Source organism: Toxotes jaculatrix, chromosome 12 (genome assembly GCF_017976425.1).
Source record: "Toxotes jaculatrix isolate fToxJac2 chromosome 12, fToxJac2.pri, whole genome shotgun sequence".
NCBI classification, from domain to species: domain Eukaryota; kingdom Metazoa; phylum Chordata; class Actinopteri; family Toxotidae; genus Toxotes; species Toxotes jaculatrix.
In genome coordinates this window covers 23,520,036-23,541,284 of record NC_054405.1, presented here as the reverse complement: position 1 = coordinate 23,541,284, position 21,249 = coordinate 23,520,036, and the positions used below count along the sequence as shown (strand labels likewise).

At 34.8% G+C, this 21,249-nt stretch overlaps 1 protein-coding gene across 1 annotated transcript in view; it reads left to right on the top strand.

Annotated features, from left to right (window-relative positions):
- The first annotated feature begins 1,367 nt into the window (after nt 1-1,367).
- Nucleotides 1,368-21,249, top strand: part of castor2 (cytosolic arginine sensor for mTORC1 subunit 2) — a 29,452-nt gene continuing 9,570 nt past the window's right edge. The window contains exons 1-3 of the mRNA XM_041052253.1: nt 1,368-1,616; nt 6,394-6,464; nt 8,560-8,753. Coding sequence (XP_040908187.1) covers nt 1,504-1,616; nt 6,394-6,464; nt 8,560-8,753 — 378 coding nt within the window. The 5' untranslated portion in view covers nt 1,368-1,503. The remainder of the gene's footprint in view (nt 1,617-6,393; nt 6,465-8,559; nt 8,754-21,249) is intronic.

The following is a 21,249-nucleotide window of genomic DNA, read 5'->3' as shown; positions in this document are numbered from 1 at the left end:
AGTAGTGGCCATATTTAAGTCAAGAGCACAGCAGTCTTTTCTATTTAAAATCCAATGTGCAGCACACTGCACTGTATATGTGTACAGACAAATACGCTAGAAAACCACATTTCCCATGATGCCCCGCTCGACTGCAGACCCGCCCCCTCCGTTTGAATGGCAAGTTGTTTGTTTCAGTCCGACCAGCTGCTAACTATTCCAGTCGGAGAGCAAACATGGGGACCAGCGCTCCACTGCTTTCCCATTTAACAGGTCTGAAAAGCTGCGGGGAGATGATCAGGAAGTTACTTCCCCTTTCACATTTTTTCTTCAAAATAAAGGCACAGGAATTGAATCAGTGCAAAGCACAACAGTATTTCCGTTGAAATGAATGAGGGGGCTGTGTTTCTCTCACAGTGCTCTCATCTGTAGCTAAGACCTAGTCAACATCTGAAAGTTGTTTCACAGTTAATCATTTTACGTGTTTATGGTGGTGTGTGGTTGAGTGACAGCTCCATAGACAGTCACTAGCAGTTAGCTCTTTGCTAAGGCATCGGCAGGGCTAGGCGGCTACATCCAGAGGGCTCCGGCTACCTCCAGCGGTTGACACGGGCTGCAGTGTACGTGTTTGTTTGCCAATTTTCGGATAGGTTTTTGTGACAATATGGCTTGTTGAAGTGTAGACTAACCGACCGTCGAAGGAGTCTGTGTTGCAGTTTTTTCGGTAAGTAAATTTCTCACTATTTTACCTGGATGTTTGCACTCATTAGCATGTATTAGCATATTTTACCGCTGGCTTATAGAGGACCGGAGCAGCTAATGTTAGGAACGCTGTTGCGGTGTGTTCCGTGCTCTCACAGTCTGTTTATTGTGGGAATACTAGGCTACATGGACAGAGCAGCTCCGTCAGTAAGCGACTGCTGTTGTTTCTGTGCTGCTGTAACTGTAAGTGGATAGTGGATGGCGGCAGCGGTGAAAGCCGGGAAAATATTAATAAATATTGCTCCGAGCTAAGTGGGCAGATTCTCGGCCGGCTGACCCGTAGAGTAACCGCCTCTCTGCCAAACATGGAAAGTACACTCCCACTAAAATCCAAGATGGCGCAGCTCAAATGCCCATGGTTTGGTCACAAAACCGTCTCCCCAAAACCAATGGGTGACGTCACAGGTGCTACGTCCATGTCTTATACAGTCTATGAGTGGACCCCACTGTTGTTATTTATTAAGTCCATTGCTTTCTTCAATGAAACCTCCGACCTTGTTTGTGCTGGAGACTTTTATTTTGAAAACCCAGGCCAGAAGTGTGAGCGGTTCCGTTGCAGTTTTGACAGCAGGTCCGTTTTCCTTTTTTTTTTTTTTTTTTTTTTAACCTCTGCTTTCTTTATTCCACCCTGCCTCCCTCTTTCTTTCTCTATTTAATACGCCTTAGCCTGCCGCGTGTGTGTATTTATTTATTTATGCATCTTATTTGAAAGTCTCTAGGTTTTAACATTTTAGTCGCTCCTCAAATGAGAAGACGTAAAAGATGGAGCTTCACATTTTAGAGCACAGCTTGAAAGTGGCGAGTATAGAGAAAGAGGGGATCCAGATTTGCACTCACGGATTAATAAAACTCGCCTTCTTGGCCTCCAAAACAAGGTACGTAACTTCCCAGACGTGATACCAGTGTGAAAACGTGTGTTATGTGTTTGTGTGCGGGTTTTTTTTGTTTTGTTTTTTTCTCACGCTGCTCGGCGCTGAGCATGTTTACTGTGAAGGGACTGCTGTTGTTAACGTTACAGCAAACTAATGCCGGGGGCTGCATGCACTTGTGTGCTTGTGTTGGACGGTAAGCGGCGTTGATTCGGGTCCTGTAGTTGTTGTCGCGGCTCGAAAAAGGCAGATTCGGGTGTTGTTCCGAGAGCAGCCGAGTGCGTTCGGTCTCTGCCACCAGTTTCCAGGCCTGTCCCTGTTCTGTAGTGTCATTTTGTAGCTTTGTGCCATCTGTGGCTGGGTCGACGCCAGCGGGTGTGTGTGTGTCTGTGTGTGTGTTTATATGTATGCGTGTGTGCAGTCTGAAAACCATATAAGAAAAAAATAAAAAAAAAACTTGTAGCCTGTCCATTAAAGTAGACATTCACTGTCATTCACCCTCAGGAAACTTTCATTTAAATCGCCTGTGCAGGGACATAAACAACAGGCCTTTACACTGTCACAGTTTTTATTACCACCAGAGTCTATTAATATTAAGCCTAAGCAAATGAGTTCACTTCGCTGACACGCTGGCTGTGTCCTCCATGGCTGTTTTACAGCAGGCAGTCAGACATTAGCCCCAGTGATCAACTCTGCCTCTGTGCTGAAGTTACTGATAAAACAGAAAAGTTTTTTCAGATCACTGGTCACATGATGCAATAAAAATAAAAAATACCCTCAGGATTTAACCAGTGAGCACTGTCACCATCGATACATCAGCTGATAATTCTTCTGATTAATTCTTTGGTTTGTAAAATATCAGGAACACAGTCAAGACTGCACATCAAGGAACAAAACACCTTTTAGATGTCTTTTAGTTTGCAATGATATAAACCGGAGAAAAGCAGCAAATCCTAATTTATTTTTCTGTCAATCAGCTGATCAGTTAATTGTTTCAGCTGTTTAACTCAATAACATAAGCTCATCACTGTCAGCTCCTCTTGGATGGATGTGTGTGTCCCCCCATGTTTGATTACCTATACACACTCTGAGTTCTTGTTTATCAACCTGAGCTCTCCATTATGTGCACAGTGCAGGTTTTAAGTCATCTTTTTTTATTTTCCTATTTTTCTTTTCTAACTACGTCATCCAGTTGCTTCTTAAAGCAGCTTGTGGTGTCGTGATGTTCGCCTCAAACCACACTTTTAGCATCTGAAATGGGATAGGCCGAACTTGCTGTGTTGATGTAAGTGAGGAAGTGAACACATGATAAATGTGGTTTTGCTTTTAAACCAACTCGTTTGTCGCACGCGTGAACTGCAGCTTTGATGCTGTCAGTGACAAGCAGCTGATAAATAAGTCAGAAACCTCTTGGTCCTGTCCGATATCAGATATCACAGGCTCATTATCACCAAACTCAGATGTTAAAGAAAATGTGAATAAACTAAAATAATAATGTTTCATATAAAGAGTTCATCAGGAAGTGACACATCCATTTCACCTGTTTGTAAGGTCATAATAGTCGACATATTACTGATTGTGTTCGGTCTGTGGGTGTGATTAGGTTTTTTTTTGTTTGCTTGTTTTTTTTTTCCTTTTATGCACCGCAGTGGAAACAGTTGTGATTTTTCATTTCTGGATTTGGGTTTTAACAAGTAAACAATTATACTTTAGTTACTGAAACTGAAATACTGAAAAGTATTTTTACTTTGTTGTAATTCCCCCTCCGTGTTGTTCAGGCTGGTTAAGCAGTATGTGTATGAGCATCAGCTCAGACTTTTCAGTTTGTTCTCACATTTTTTTGTTAAAGCGAGTTGGAAATGTCAGGAAATTCCACGACAGAGAAGTAAGAAAAACAAATGAAAGACTCCTTTTCTCTGATCGAATGAGTTCTGTCAGACCCTGAAAGGCTCTGTCAAATCCTCCCAGACTTAGCTGAATGCAGGATTTAGTGTTTGGGGCAGATTCTTAAGTGGTGCACCTTGTTTGAGGCTGGATGTTTGGGTGGTCATGGCAGCCATTCATTAATGATTACATAAGTTCATATCATTTGACTGCAGAACATGAGTGTCCCTCAGATGACACCGGTTTTGCAACTAGTTTCTTTTTCTTTTTCCCGTCCTTGGTTTTATGTTGTTGAAGTAACAGCTTTGACGAACCTTAGTGCCTCCTCTTTGATGAGCGCCTTCAGCAGTTTACCATCTCTTATCATGGTGTTGGATTGTCCCGCCTCTCTGAACATATCATGAGCAGTTTGCATGCTTAAGTGTTGATTTGCTAAATCTAATTTTTTTTCTACAGTTTTACGATTAAATCATTCACCTTGCCTTGTCAGTTTTTCCATGAACAGCTAACTAACGTTTATTTAAGAAAACACAGAAAATGAAGGAAAAAATTTATGATTTACACAAAGATGAGAAACTGGTAATAGTGGGAAACTCCTGTCATGTTCGAAGAGATAGAATTCTAACCTAGGATGATATGATTTCATTATAAACCTCACTGTGAACCCAGCCGAGGTAAATGTATGCTCCATATTTGCAATTTATTCCTAAAATTCAATTTCACACTTGTTTACTGGAAAAATGTCTTCAAATATAAATAGTTCTGGACTGTCATTGGAAAAATATTGATAGAGGTGCCAATATAGTACCGGAGTTTCTGTACCAATACAAAGATACAACACTTTTATATCAACGTGCATTAGCCTTTTTTTTTTTGCATATAACATACGTCACACTGCTCAGTGCACCAGTGTTAAAATACACTGTACCTGCTCAGCACCGAATGACCGACAAAGTCTGGTGGAGTATCTAGAGATAAAGAGTCATATATTTAGTAAGATTCATCAGATGGTCAGAGCTCGAGTCCAGATGAATACTACTGTTTCTCTGTGTCGGCTGGATGTGCAAATAATTTACTGTTTGCTAACAACTTTTATATCAGTGTTGTCTTTTCAGCTTGTTCCTCTGTGGCATCTGTTCTTAACAAAACATAATCATCTAAAGTTTAAAAAGAAAAAAGTTTCCTAACATAAATCAGAAGTGCAAATAAGCTTCAGAATCTTATTTTGCATTTTTCTCATGACGACTCATATGAGATAAATTCAACTTGTTAACAACTAAAACTAAATGAGTTTGTGTAGGACGTTTTTTAGTGATTTTCCTAATAATAAATCAACATAATTATTTTCTTTAATTTGTTCCTGAGGTTAGTTTTTACAAACACATTTGCATGTGTTGGAGCACAGCACTTTGTAATATGAACTCATCTAAATACTCCCTTGTATAAACATGCAGGCTAAATGTTCAGTGCCCCCCCCCCCCCACTGAAGGGGGAAAATCTCAGCAGTGATTTGCTGTTTCATTGTAAGTAAAGTAAGTCATTAATTAGTGCTCGTAATGACACAATCATGATTAGAGGAGTATTATCAGCCCAGGCGCAAGAAACAAACAAAAAAAAAAATCCAGCGTTCATCATCCTAATGTTGCAGCTCTCCAACACAGCACACTGCAAGTCAAAGTGACACTTGACAGCTCATTTAATTCCAAGAGAAAATGCTGCTGTTTCCATAGAGAGCATTGCCGAGAGTCTCTCTGTTATTCCCCTGTCGTTCTTCACACCTTACAGCCAAATATGAAGTGCGAGCATTCACTAGCTGGCCTGTAAAGAATGTGATTATCACAGGAGTGTTGTGCATAGTGTTTTTCCAGTGCAATGCTTCCCTTTGTGCTTAAGAAAGTCTGCTGGACATGATTTCAAGCTGATTTTTCTTTTTAAACAATATCCTTTACCATCCTGGAACATTTGTGTTATGGTAAATTAAATCCTGACACTTGGATTTCAGACCGAGTCAGCCGAACAACCTCAGACGCACCAAGGGATAATTGTGGTGAGGAGTATTTTAGAAAAGAGCGGTCTTGACAAAATGGATTCTGTTATTTGATCGGGGTCACAGAAACATTCGTGGATGTAATTCAGATTTTTTTTGATACTACTGGAAATGTAAAAAAGTCGGTAAACACAAGCAGCTGCACAAGAACTGAAATGAAATAAAATCCAATGAGAGATTAACACAGTTATGATCTGAATCAGTATCATGTGATCACAGATTAGATTAAACGAGATCAAATATCTGACCAGACCAGTTTCTGTACTCGACAGTTTAAACTACTGCACTAACACTCTAATGTCATTATAATGTCATTACATTCATCGAGGTAATTTGTCTTAATGCCAATTATGATATCAGGTCATATCCTCTATGTTTGTGTATTTAAAAGCATCTCTTGATCATCGAGATTCCTCTCACAGCATGGCTTGCCCCCCTTTGTGTTGTGGAGGTTTATACAGGAAGCAGAGCAGCGATGTGCTGTATTCATGATGTGGTTATGAGCCTGATATTCGATATAAAACAATAAAGAAGACATTTACAGGCACAGATGCAGTCTCGTGTTGGCTCCCTGCACATCTCATTGTTGGATGCTCTCATGTGAATCTGTCTCCTTAATTCTGCTAATATACAACTGGATGTGTCCTATGTCATGAAAGCTTCAGGCAGCAGCAGAGCTAAAGGAGACAGGAACTGTTCGACTGACTGGAGACATGACGTATGTCGTCTTTGTCCAGCTTAGAGCTTTTCTCAGGACAGACCCCCACTCTTTTTTATCTCTTTTTTTTTTTATCATGAATTAATTTACTTCATTTACCTACTCTCCTTTTCTTTTCTCTCCCCCTTGTTCAGATGCAAGTTTTTCAGTTTGACAGAGACTCCGGAGGACTACACCATTATCGTGGACGAGGAGGGCTTTAAAGGTGGGCCTCGCTTCGTGGATCTTTAAAGTCACTGTGGCAACCATAGATCGGGCAGCAGGAAAAGATCACATTGTGTAATCTCTGATTCTCTCCGGTACCACGAGGCTTTAGCTGCCAGTGTTTGAGCACACTTTGTCATTATGGATGTGAGGCCAGGCTGCTGCTTGCTGTGTTTTGTGGTTGGCTGAGTGAGTGAATCCATGTCATTACACACCCTTTTCCAGGGTGACCCTCCTTGGTTACCCTGGAGACTACAGGCTATTTGTTGCACAACTGGCTCAGGTATTTTCTACTGGTGACTGGCTCTGAGTGTGCTAGTGCCTGTTTTCTGTTGAAAGTATGAAACAATGCCGGGCACCGTTTTTAAAACTTCCGAAAGAGACTAAAAATATATATTTTTGACCCTAATATGGACAATATGTAATATATCCACATGAATATTTCTAAGGCATAATTAAGACTAACACTGAAGTAAACAGCAGGATGTCAATCATTATACAATCCAATCCATTCACAGTGCATGGACTACACTGAAGTCGATGTTGGCTATTAAATCTACAAAGATGTTTCTGATATTAAAAGCCTGTGGTACACTTACTTAATATAATACTATTAAATGTAAAAAAAAATTAATTAGCTTTTTAATCAGTGTTAGGACTGCAACTAACAATTATGTTCTCGATGTGATAATTATTTTCTTGATTCATCAAAAGTGGTAAAAAAAACGTCCATAACAACCTCACTGAGCCCACAGTGATATCCTCCTGCCCAGCGCTTCAGAACCAAAACATTTACTATCATTAACTATTATATCAGATTAAAAACAAGCAGGAAATCCTCGTGTTTGAGAAGCTGAAACCAAAAGCAAAGCAAATATTTGACATTTTCACTTGAAAAACGACTGAATGAAATGAATTGATCATCAAAATAGTTGCCTGTTTATTTTCTTTCAATAGTCTGATTAATTATTCACCTAATTGTTGCAGCTCTGACCAGTATTACAGTCCTAGTTTCAAAGCATAACTTCTGAGATTCATTATTTCACCTCTGAGGCGTCTGAATTCCCCAGAGATCGTTTATCAGTTAACAGGTGAAGGTGTGAAGGTGTAATGACAAATATTAAAATGTAGTGTTACAGTAAATCATGAAGGGCAGAAGAGTCAGCAGCTCAGTGAACTGACTCACTAACGTGTTGTACTGCAACATCTAAGATTAGCTAATAGTCACCATAAGCTACTGGTCACACCTCCTGACCAAGTGAGGCTGGAGCAGGAAAAACCCCTGAATCTGTTGAACGGAGCATTTTATTGCTTATTAATTAATCTTTTTATTTGTAAGGTGAATGATTTTCTATTGCTTCTTACAAAAGTTACATAATTTTAAAATTAATTTTCTGTGTTTTAGTCTTAAAGTTGATGATTTTGAATTACTGGTCAAATCTTTTGACTGTATCTTTTATTTCTCTTCAGAAAGTCTAGTCAAACAGGAGTAAATACCACCGTCTAGACTGGAATTTAGTAGGACAGGAGGAAAAGCTTGTCCAGTTCTTAATCTGGGGCTGCTGCTATGTCACTGACTCTAACATTGGGTGGAGAAATAATGTTTTATTTTTTATAATATCAGGTAAAGAAATAGCATCAGAAGCAGCACTCAGAATTTCTTAAAACAAAAGCATCAGCAGAAAATATGAAAAACAGGAACTAGCACAGATAAAAAATAAGGAACAGTCATTACTCAAGCTCATGTCTCACTTTAACTACCCCATCTCTTTTCTATTTATTCCAAACTTAAATCATCACCTGTGCATTTTCCTGGAAATGAGTCAGCAGACATCAGATGTTCTAACAACTACAAATAAATAGTTTCATGAACTGGCTACAGGTGAAGTCACTGTTGTGCATTTTAAATTCAGCTGTGTTACTGCCACTGTGACAAAAGCAAAAGTCCCTTGACATTGTTTACTTTGTGTTGTGCATTTCTGCCGAAATCTGCAGAAATCACCTTTTCTCAAGGCTTATTGCTCAGCTTTTTGCTCAGAACTGCTGCAGACGTGTACGTCTGCCTCTTTCTGACATGACTGTCTGTCCGTTCCCAGAGCTGCCCCAGTCCGAGCACATCAGTGTTGCTGATGCCACGTGGTTGGCCCTTAACGTGGTGTCGGGGGGTGGCAACGCCTCCAATTCGCAACCCATCGGAGTCACCAAAATCGCTAAGTCAGTCATCGCGCCGCTGGCCGACCACAATATCTCCGTTTTCATGCTGTCGACGTATCAGACAGACTTCATTCTGGTGAGTGTGGATTATAATGTCCTAACACTACTTCTGTATCATGTAGAGAGACTGAGAGAAATGGTTCATGACAGCAGTCACTGCCGCACTCAGTAATTCAGCAAAGGAGACTGAAAACTGGCAACAGCATCAAACAACCAGAACCAGAACCAGGTCCTAGAATTAATCCTTCCAAAATATATATTTGGAGACTTGGTGTATCCTGTAGGATTAAAAGACAAGGCAAGGTTGTTTGTATTGTGCCTTTTAGCAACATGCCAACTCAAATTTGCATTACATAAGACATAAAAGGCATTAAGACGAGCTATTAGAGAAACACAAGGCAATAAAAGACACATTTAAATTGGATTATAGGGTAAAACAGGGTAGAAGATAAAAATACGCATAAATAGAATAAAACAGATAAAACCAGAGAATAAAAATTACAGTGCAGTTGGAACAGAAAGTTCAAAGGCTCTAATGGTGACAAGATTTTACAGCGGTTATGCAGTAAAATATGTCCAGTTGATAGAAACTACTACACCACAGTTCTCCTTCCACCATCTGTCTGTATGTTCAGCGATGACTGTGCTGTACAATGGACGAAATTTTCTTGTGGCTACTTCACAATAAAAGCCACCCTGGGTTTCACCGGTTGAACGCTTTTAATGTGAAGTTCCAGGACAGCTGCAGGAGAGTGAACAGTGAACTGTGGGGCTTTTATCTTTATAGATAAAATTACAAACAGTAGCGGTGGCTTATATACATGCATTGTGTCCTGTGAAGGTAATTTGAATCTGACTAACAATAAAATAAAATTTATTACATTTTTCATCCAAGAATAAATTTAATAATAAAATAAATCAAATCAATCAAACAATAGAATATCTAATACAACACAAACTTGGAGAAATTTGATTAGAAATGACCAAGTTTCTTGTTTTTGTGTGGAAATCTAATCATCTGTTTAAGAGCTTGCGTTTGATCAGGGTCACAGGATGCTTTCAAAGTCGCATTATTTGTCTATTATACAACCACTGGCAACACAATTGTTTACATCCACATGCCTGACTTGAAAAAGCAATAACCTTGGATATAATGTTCCTTCCACAGCCCCACTTCCTTTGATTTAGGAAGAAATCCTCTCTCATACCGAAGCCTTTTTGGCCACAGGGAGTCTTTTTTTATTGCCTTGCTTCAGTGGAAAAACAAGGTCTGCTGAACAGCTCTGGCATGTTTATGAAAATGAAAGAAAAAAACCCTGTGTCAATGCTGATAATCTGTTATGTAAAGGGGATCAGCAGCTCAGCCTCTTTCTGGAATTCCAGGTATCATAGTCGGGCCGGTTTCCTATCTCGACACTGGCTGCTCCTACCCACAATCCTAATTATCGGTGTATTGGATAAAAGGAGGCAAAAACCTGCTGCGTTCACCCTGTCGTTCACACCCACCACCCATCTTCACCTCGCACTGTGTCGGATCGTATTACAGAATCTCTGAGCTCTAAGCAGGCCAAAAGACAGACCAGCTTAAGATGTGTGTGTGTTTTTTTTCCACTGTTCGGATCTTTTGTGTTACATAAAGTAGTAAAGCCTGACCCAAATGATGAATGCACTCGTTTAGTCTGAGCCAGTATCCTGACCGAGGGAGGCTGCTCAGAGCGGCACACCGGCTTCTCACAAGCAACTTTACCCTCTGCTCACACACACACAGAAATTCACCTGAAGTAAAATCTGTTGGATAAAGAAACACTCACCTTTCTATCAAGAGCAATAGATTTTGTTGAGAGACAACAAAGGCTTCATTTATTGATCCAAGTCAAAATTAACTATCAATTTACTGTCCTCTATTATATTTAATGTTTAGGTTCCTGCTTGCATAAAGACTAAATGTAAAAAAAAACAAAAAAAAAAGAGCTCACTGTAGTTTGGATCATGATGAAGCAGTTTGCGGGAAAAAGGTCATTTTCCATTTGATCAAAGTATTTACAGAATGCAAAGCCACTGAACAAAACTATAGAGCAAATAGGTTTTGGCCGATTTTGACGCCTTACGGCCGTATGACATCAAAATCAGCCAAAAAAAGTCAAAAAAATTTTTGACCTCAAAATGTCATAAAAAAACGTTATGACGTTTTTTATGACATTGGGAGGTGAAAAATTTTTTTGACTTTTTTTGGCCGAAAAAAATGCCTTACTATACTATGACGTTTTTTATGACATTTTGAGGTCAAAATTTTTTTTTACTTTTTTTGGCCGAATAAAACGCCTTACTATACTATGACGTTTTTTATGACATTTTGAGGTCAAAAATTTTTTTGACTTTTTTTGGCCGAATAAAACGCCATACTATACTATGACGTTTTTTATGACATTTTGAGGTCAAAAATTTTTTGGACTTTTTTTGGCCGAAAAAAATGCCTTACTATACTATGACGTTTTTTATGACATTTTGAGGTCAAAAATTTTTTTGACTTTTTTTGGCCGAATAAAACGCCTTACTATACTATGACGTTTTTTATGACATTTTGAGGTCAAAAATTTTTTTGACTTTTTTTGGCCGATTTTGACGCCTTACTATACTATGACGTTTTTTATGACATTTTGAGGTCAAAAAAAATTTTGACTTTTTTGGCTGATTTTGACGCCTTACTATACTATGACGTTTTTTATGACATTTTGAGGTCAAAAAAAATTTTGACTTTTTTTGGCCGAAAAAAACGCCTTACTATACTATGACGTTTTTTATGACATTTTGAGGTCAAAAATTTTTTGGACTTTTTTTGGCCGAAAAAAACGCCTTACTATACTATGACGTTTTTTATGACATTTTGAGGTCAAAAAATGTTTTGACTTTTTTTGGCCGAAAAAAACGCCTTACTATACTATGACGTTTTTTATGACATTTTGAGGTCAAAAAAATTTTGGACTTTTTTTGGCCGAAAAAAACGCCTTACTATACTATGACGTTTTTTATGACATTTTGAGGTCAAAAAAATTTTGGACTTTTTTTGGCCGAAAAAAACGCCTTACTATACTATGACGTTTTTTATGACATTTTGAGGTCAAAAATTTTTTTGACTTTTTTTGGCCGAAAAAAACGCCTTACTATACTATGACGTTTTTTATGACATTTTGAGGTCAAAAAAATTTTGGACTTTTTTTGGCCGAAAAAAAACGCCTTACTATACTATGACGTTTTTTATGACATTTTGAGGTCAAAAAATTTTTTGACTTTTTTTGGCCGAAAAAAACGCCTTACTATACTATGACGTTTTTTATGACATTTTGAGGTCAAAAATTTTTTGGACTTTTTTTGGCCGAAAAAAACGCCTTACTATACTATGACGTTTTTTATGACATTTTGAGGTCAAAAAATTTTTTGACTTATTTTGGCCGAAAAAAACGCCTTACTATACTATGACGTTTTTTATGACATTTTGAGGTCAAAAATTTTTTTGACTTTTTTTGGCCGAAAAAAACGCCTTACTATACTATGACGTTTTTTATGACATTTTGAGGTCAAAAATTTTTTGGACTTTTTTTGGCCGAAAAAAACGCCTTACTATACTATGACGTTTTTTATGACATTTTGAGGTCAAAAAAAATTTTGACTTTTTTTGGCCGAAAAAAACGCCTTACTATACTATGACGTTTTTTATGACATTTTGAGGTCCAAAATTTTTTTGACTTTTTTTGGCCGAAAAAAACGCCTTACTATACTATGACGTTTTTTATGACATTTTGAGGTCAAAAATTTTTTGGACTTTTTTTGGCCGAAAAAAACGCCTTACTATACTATGACGTTTTTTATGACATTTTGAGGTCAAAAATTTTTTGGACTTTTTTTTGCCGAAAAAAACGCCTTACTATACTATGACGTTTTTTATGACATTTTGAGGTCAAAAAAATTTTGGACTTTTTTTTGCCGAAAAAAACGCCTTACTATACTATGACGTTTTTTATGACATTTTGAGGTCAAAATTTTTTTTGACTTTTTTTGGCCGAAAAAAACGCCTTACTATACTATGACGTTTTTTATGACATTTTGAGGTCAAAAATTTTTTGGACTTTTTTTGGCCGAAAAAAACGCCTTACTATACTATGACGTTTTTTATGACATTTTGAGGTCAAAAAATGTTTTGACTTTTTTTGGCCGAAAAAAACGCCTTACTATACTATGACGTTTTTTATGACATTTTGAGGTCAAAAAAATTTTGGACTTTTTTTGGCCGAAAAAAAACGCCTTACTATACTATGACGTTTTTTATGACATTTTGAGGTCAAAAAAATTTTGGACTTTTTTTGGCCGAAAAAAACGCCTTACTATACTATGACGTTTTTTATGACATTTTGAGGTCAAAAATTTTTTTGACTTTTTTTGGCCGAAAAAAACGCCTTACTATACTATGACGTTTTTTATGACATTTTGAGGTCAAAAAAATTTTGGACTTTTTTTGGCCGAAAAAAACGCCTTACTATACTATGACGTTTTTTATGACATTTTGAGGTCAAAAAATTTTTTGACTTTTTTTGGCCGAAAAAAACGCCTTACTATACTATGACGTTTTTTATGACATTTTGAGGTCAAAAATTTTTTTGACTTTTTTTGGCCGAAAAAAACGCCTTACTATACTATGACGTTTTTTATGACATTTTGAGGTCAAAAAATTTTTTGACTTTATTTGGCCGAAAAAAACGCCTTACTATACTATGACGTTTTTTATGACATTTTGAGGTCAAAAATTTTTTTGACTTTTTTTGGCCGAAAAAAACGCCTTACTATACTATGACGTTTTTTATGACATTTTGAGGTCAAAAATTTTTTGGACTTTTTTTGGCCGAAAAAAACGCCTTACTATACTATGACGTTTTTTATGACATTTTGAGGTCAAAAATTTTTTGGACTTTTTTTGGCCGAAAAAAACGCCTTACTATACTATGACGTTTTTTATGACATTTTGAGGTCAAAAAAAATTTGGACTTTTTTTGGCCGAAAAAAACGCCTTACTATATATGACGTTTTTTATGACATTTTGAGGTCAAAAATTTTTTGGACTTTTTTTGGCCGAAAAAAACGCCTTACTATACTATGACGTTTTTTATGACATTTTGAGGTCAAAAATTTTTTTGACTTTTTTTGGCCGAAAAAAACGCCTTACTATACTATGACGTTTTTTATGACATTTTGAGGTCAAAAATTTTTTGGACTTTTTTTGGCCGAAAAAAACGCCTTACTATACTATGACGTTTTTTATGACATTTTGAGGTCAAAAAAAATTTGGACTTTTTTTGGCCGAAAAAAACGCCTTACTATACTATGACGTTTTTTATGACATTTTGAGGTCAAAAATTTTTTGGACTTTTTTTGGCCGAAAAAAACGCCTTACTATACTATGACGTTTTTTATGACATTTTGAGGTCAAAAATTTTTTTGACTTTTTTTGGCCGAAAAAAACGCCTTACTATACTATGACGTTTTTTATGACATTTTGAGGTCAAAAAAATTTTGGACTTTTTTTTGCCGAAAAAAACGCCTTACTATACTATGACGTTTTTTATGACATTTTGAGGTCAAAAATTTTTTTGACTTTTTTTGGCCGAAAAAAAACGCCTTACTATACTATGACGTTTTTTATGACATTTTGAGGTCAAAAAATGTTTTGACTTTTTTTGGCCGAAAAAAACGCCTTACTATACTATGACGTTTTTTATGACATTTTGAGGTCAAAAAAATTTTGGACTTTTTTTTGGCCGAAAAAAACGCCTTACTATACTATGACGTTTTTTATGACATTTTGAGGTCAAAAAAATTTTGGACTTTTTTTGGCCGAAAAAAACGCCTTACTATACTATGACGTTTTTTATGACATTTTGAGGTCAAAAAAATTTTGGACTTTTTTTTGCCGAAAAAAACGCCTTACTATACTATGACGTTTTTTATGACATTTTGAGGTCAAAAATTTTTTTGACTTTTTTTGGCCGAAAAAAACGCCTTACTATACTATGACGTTTTTTATGACATTTTGAGGTCAAAAATTTTTTTGACTTTTTTTGGCCGAAAAAAACGCCTTACTATACTATGACGTTTTTTATGACATTTTGAGGTCAAAAAAATTTTGGACTTTTTTTGGCCGAAAAAAACGCCTTACTATACTATGACGTTTTTTATGACATTTTGAGGTCCAAAATTTTTTTGACTTTTTTTGGCCGAAAAAAACGCCTTACTATACTATGACGTTTTTTATGACATTTTGAGGTCAAAAAATTTTTTGACTTTTTTTGGCCGAAAAAAACGCCTTACTATACTATGACGTTTTTTATGACATTTTGAGGTCAAAAAAATTTTGGACTTTTTTTGGCCGAAAAAAACGCCTTACTATACTATGACGTTTTTTATGACATTTTGAGGTCAAAAAAATTTTTTGACTTTTTTTGGCCGAAAAAAACGCCTTACTATACTATGACGTTTTTTATGACATTTTGAGGTCAAAAAAATTTTGGACTTTTTTTGGCCGAAAAAAACGCCTTACTATACTATGACGTTTTTTATGACATTTTGAGGTCCAAAATTTTTTTGACTTTTTTTGGCCGAAAAAAACGCCTTACTATACTATGACGTTTTTTATGACATTTTGAGGTCAAAAAATTTTTTGACTTTTTTTGGCCGAAAAAAACGCCTTACTATACTATGACGTTTTTTATGACATTTTGAGGTCAAAATTTTTTTGACTTTTTTTGGCCGAAAAAAACGCCTTACTATACTATGACGTTTTTTATGACATTTTGAGGTCAAAAATTTTTTGGACTTTTTTTGGCCGAAAAAAACGCCTTACTATACTATGACGTTTTTTATGACATTTTGAGGTCAAAAAATGTTTTGACTTTTTTTGGCCGAAAAAAACGCCTTACTATACTATGACGTTTTTTATGACATTTTGAGGTCAAAAATTTTTTTGACTTTTTTTGGCCGAAAAAAACGCCTTACTATACTATGACGTTTTTTATGACATTTTGAGGTCAAAAAAATTTTGGACTTTTTTTGGCCGAAAAAAACGCCTTACTATACTATGACGTTTTTTATGACATTTTGAGGTCCAAAATTTTTTTGACTTTTTTTGGCCGAAAAAAACGCCTTACTATACTATGACGTTTTTTATGACATTTTGAGGTCAAAAATTTTTTGGACTTTTTTTGGCCGAAAAAAACGCCTTACTATACTATGACGTTTTTTATGACATTTTGAGGTCAAAAAATGTTTTGACTTTTTTTGGCCGAAAAAAACGCCTTACTATACTATGACGTTTTTTATGACATTTTGAGGTCAAAAAAATTTTGGACTTTTTTTGGCCGAAAAAAACGCCTTACTATACTATGACGTTTTTTATGACATTTTGAGGTCCAAAATTTTTTTGACTTTTTTTGGCCGAAAAAAACGCCTTACTATACTATGACGTTTTTTATGACATTTTGAGGTCAAAAAAATTTTGGACTTTTTTTGGCCGAAAAAAAACGCCTTACTATACTATGACGTTTTTTATGACATTTTGAGGTCCAAAATTTTTTTGACTTTTTTTGGCCGAAAAAAACGCCTTACTATACTATGACGTTTTTTATGACATTTTGAGGTCAAAAAAATTTTGGACTTTTTTTGGCCGAAAAAAACGCCTTACTATACTATGACGTTTTTTATGACATTTTGAGGTCAAAAAAATTTTGGACTTTTTTTGGCCGAAAAAAACGCCTTACTATACTATGACGTTTTTTATGACATTTTGAGGTCAAAAATTTTTTTGACTTTTTTTGGCCGAAAAAAACGCCTTACTATACTATGACGTTTTTTATGACATTTTGAGGTCAAAAATTTTTTTGACTTTTTTTGGCCGAAAAAAACGCCTTACTATACTATGACGTTTTTTATGACATTTTGAGGTCAAAAAAAATTTTGACTTTTTTTGGCCGAAAAAAACGCCTTACTATACTATGACGTTTTTTATGACATTTTGAGGTCAAAAATTTTTTGGACTTTTTTTGGCCGAAAAAAACGCCTTACTATACTATGACGTTTTTTATGACATTTTGAGGTCAAAAATTTTTTGGACTTTTTTTTGCCGAAAAAAACGCCTTACTATACTATGACGTTTTTTATGACATTTTGAGGTAAAAAAAAATTTGGACTTTTTTTGGCCGAAAAAAACGCCTTACTATACTATGACGTTTTTTATGACATTTTGAGGTCAAAAATTTTTTTGACTTTTTTTGGCCGAAAAAAACGCCTTACTATACTATGACGTTTTTTATGACATTTTGAGGTCAAAAAATTTTTTGACTTTTTTTGGCCGAAAAAAACGCCTTACTATACTATGACGTTTTTTATGACATTTTGAGGTCAAAAAATTTTTTGACTTTTTTTGGCCGAAAAAAACGCCTTACTATACTATGACGTTTTTTATGACATTTTGAGGTAAAAAAAAATTTTGACTTTTTTTGGCCGAAAAAAACGCCTTACTATACTATGACGTTTTTTATGACATTTTGAGGTCAAAAAAAATGTGGACTTTTTTTGGCCGATTTTGACGCCTTACTATACTATGACGTTTTTTATGACATTTTGAGGTCAAAAAAAATTTGGACTTTTTTTGGCCGAAAAAAACGCCTTACTATACTATGACGTTTTTTATGACATTTTGAGGTCAAAAATTTTTTTGACTTTTTTTTGGCCGAAAAAAACGCCTTACTATACTATGACGTTTTTTATGACATTTTGAGGTCAAAAATTTTTTTGACTTTTTTTTGGCCGAAAAAAACGCCTTACTATACTATGACGTTTTTTATGACATTTTGAGGTCAAAATTTTTTTTGACTTTTTTTGGCCGAAAAAAACGCCTTACTATACTATGACGTTTTTTATGACATTTTGAGGTCAAAAAAATTTTGGACTTTTTTTGGCCGAAAAAAACGCCTTACTATACTATGACGTTTTTTATGACATTTTGAGGTCAAAAAATTTTTTGACTTTTTTTGGCCGAAAAAAACGCCTTACTATACTATGACGTTTTTTATGACATTTTGAGGTCAAAAAATTTTTTGACTTTTTTTGGCCGAAAAAAACGCCTTACTATACTATGACGTTTTTTATGACATTTTGAGGTCAAAAATTTTTTGGACTTTTTTTGGCCGAAAAAAACGCCTTACTATACTATGACGTTTTTTATGACATTTTGAGGTCAAAAAATTTTTTGACTTTATTTGGCCGAAAAAAACGCCTTACTATACTATGACGTTTTTTATGACATTTTGAGGTCAAAAATTTTTTGGACTTTTTTTGGCCGAAAAAAACGCCTTACTATACTATGATGTTTTTTATGACATTTTGAGGTCAAAAAAAATTTGGACTTTTTTTGGCCGAAAAAAACGCCTTACTATACTATGACGTTTTTTATGACATTTTGAGGTCAAAAATTTTTTTGACTTTTTTTGGCCGAAAAAAACGCCTTCTATACTATGACGTTTTTTATGACATTTTGAGGTCAAAAAAATTTTGGACTTTTTTTGGCCGAAAAAAACGCCTTACTATACTATGACGTTTTTTATGACATTTTGAGGTCAAAAATTTTTTTGACTTTTTTTGGCCGAAAAAAACGCCTTACTATACTATGACGTTTTTTATGACATTTTGAGGTCAAAAAAAATTTGGACTTTTTTTGGCCGAAAAAAACGCCTTACTATACTATGACGTTTTTTATGACATTTTGAGGTCAAAAAATTTTTTGACTTTTTTTGGCCGAAAAAAACGCCTTACTATACTATGACGTTTTTTATGACATTTTGAGGTCAAAAAATTTTTTGACTTTTTTTGGCCGAAAAAAACGCCTTACTATACTATGACGTTTTTTATGACATTTTGAGGTCAAAAATTTTTTTGACTTTTTTTGGCCGAAAAAAACGCCTTACTATACTATGACGTTTTTTATGACATTTTGAGGTCAAAAAATTTTTTGACTTTTTTTGGCCGAAAAAAACGCCTTACTATACTATGACGTTTTTTATGACATTTTGAGGTCAAAAAAATTTTGGACTTTTTTTGGCCGAAAAAAACGCCTTACTATACTATGACGTTTTTTTATGACATTTTGAGGTCAAAAAAATTTTGGACTTTTTTTGGCCGAAAAAAACGCCTTACTATACTATGACGTTTTTTATGACATTTTGAGGTCTAAAATTTTTTTGACTTTTTTTGGCCGATTTTGACGCCTTACTATACTATGACGTTTTTTATGACATTTTGAGGTCCAAAATTTTTTGGACTTTTTTTGGCCGAAAAAAACGCCTTACTATACTATGACGTTTTTTATGACATTTTGAGGTCAAAAAAATTTGGACTTTTTTTGGCCGAAAAAAACGCCTTACTATACTATGACGTTTTTTATGACATTTTGAGGTCTAAAATTTTTTTGACTTTTTTTGGCCGATTTTGACGCCTTACTATACTATGACGTTTTTTATGACATTTTGAGGTCAAAAAATTTTTTGACTTTTTTTGGCCGAAAAAAACGCCTTACTATACTATGACGTTTTTTATGACATTTTGAGGTCAAAAAAATTTTGGACTTTTTTTTGCCGAAAAAAACGCCTTACTATACTATGACGTTTTTTATGACATTTTGAGGTCAAAAATTTTTTGGACTTTTTTTGGCCGAAAAAAACGCCTTACTATACTATGACGTTTTTTATGACATTTTGAGGTCAAAAAAATTTTGGACTTTTTTTGGCCGAAAAAAACGCCTTACTATACTATGACGTTTTTTATGACATTTTGAGGTCCAAAATTTTTTGGACTTTTTTTGGCCGAAAAAAACGCCTTACTATACTATGACGTTTTTTATGACATTTTGAGGTCAAAAAATTTTTTGACTTTTTTTGGCCGAAAAAAACGCCTTACTATACTATGACGTTTTTTATGACATTTTGAGGTCAAAAATTTTTTTGACTTTTTTTGGCCGAAAAAAACGCCTTACTATACTATGACGTTTTTTATGACATTTTGAGGTCAAAAAATTTTTTGACTTTTTTTGGCCGAAAAAAACGCCTTACTATACTATGACGTTTTTTATGACATTTTGAGGTCAAAAAATTTTTTGACTTTTTTTGGCCGAAAAAAACGCCTTACTATACTATGACGTTTTTTATGACATTTTGAGGTCAAAAAAAATTTGGACTTTTTTTGGCCGAAAAAAACGCCTTACTATACTATGACGTTTTTTATGACATTTTGAGGTCAAAAAAAATTTGGACTTTTTTTGGCCGATTTTGACGCCTTACTATACTATGACGTTTTTTATGACATTTTGAGGTCAAAAAAAATTTGGACTTTTTTTGGCCGAAAAAAACGCCTTACTATACTATGACGTTTTTTATGACATTTTGAGGTCAAAAATTTTTTTGACTTTTTTTGGCCGAAAAAAACGCCTTACTATACTATGACGTTTTTTATGACATTTTGAGGTCAAAAAAATTTTGGACTTTTTTTGGCCGAAAAAAACGCCTTACTATACTATGACGTTTTTTATGACATTTTGAGGTCCAAAATTTTTTGGACTTTTTTTGGCCGAAAAAAACGCCTTACTATACTATGACGTTTTTTATGACATTTTGAGGTCAAAAAATTTTTTGACTTTTTTTGGCCGAAAAAAACGCCTTACTATACTATGACGTTTTTTATGACATTTTGAGGTCAAAAATTTTTTTGACTTTTTTTGGCCGAAAAAAACGCCTTACTATACTATGACGTTTTTTATGACATTTTGAGGTCAAAAAATTTTTTGACTTTTTTTGGCCGAAAAAAACGCCTTACTATACTATGACGTTTTTTATGACATTTTGAGGTCAAAAAATTTTTTGACTTTTTTTGGCCGAAAAAAACGCCTTACTATACTATGACGTTTTTTATGACATTTTGAGGTCAAAAAAAATTTGGACTTTTTTTGGCCGAAAAAAACGCCTTACTATACTATGACGTTTTTTATGACATTTTGAGGTCAAAAAAAATTTGGACTTTTTTTGGCCGATTTTGACGCCTTACTATACTATGACGTTTTTTATGACATTTTGAGGTCAAAAAAAATTTGGACTTTTTTTGGCCGAAAAAAACGCCTTACTATACTATGACGTTTTTTATGACATTTTGAGGTCCAAAATTTTTTGGACTTTTTTTGGCCGAAAAAAACGCCTTACTATACTATGACGTTTTTTATGACATTTTGAGGTCAAAAAAAATTTGGACTTTTTTTGGCCGAAAAAAACGCCTTACTATACTATGACGTTTTTTATGACATTTTGAGGTCAAAAATTTTTTGGACTTTTTTTGGCCGAAAAAAACGCCTTACTATACTATGACGTTTTTTATGACATTTTGAGGTCAAAAATTTTTTGGACTTTTTTTGGCCGAAAAAAACGCCTTACTATACTATGACGTTTTTTATGACATTTTGAGGTCAAAATTTTTTTTGACTTTTTTTG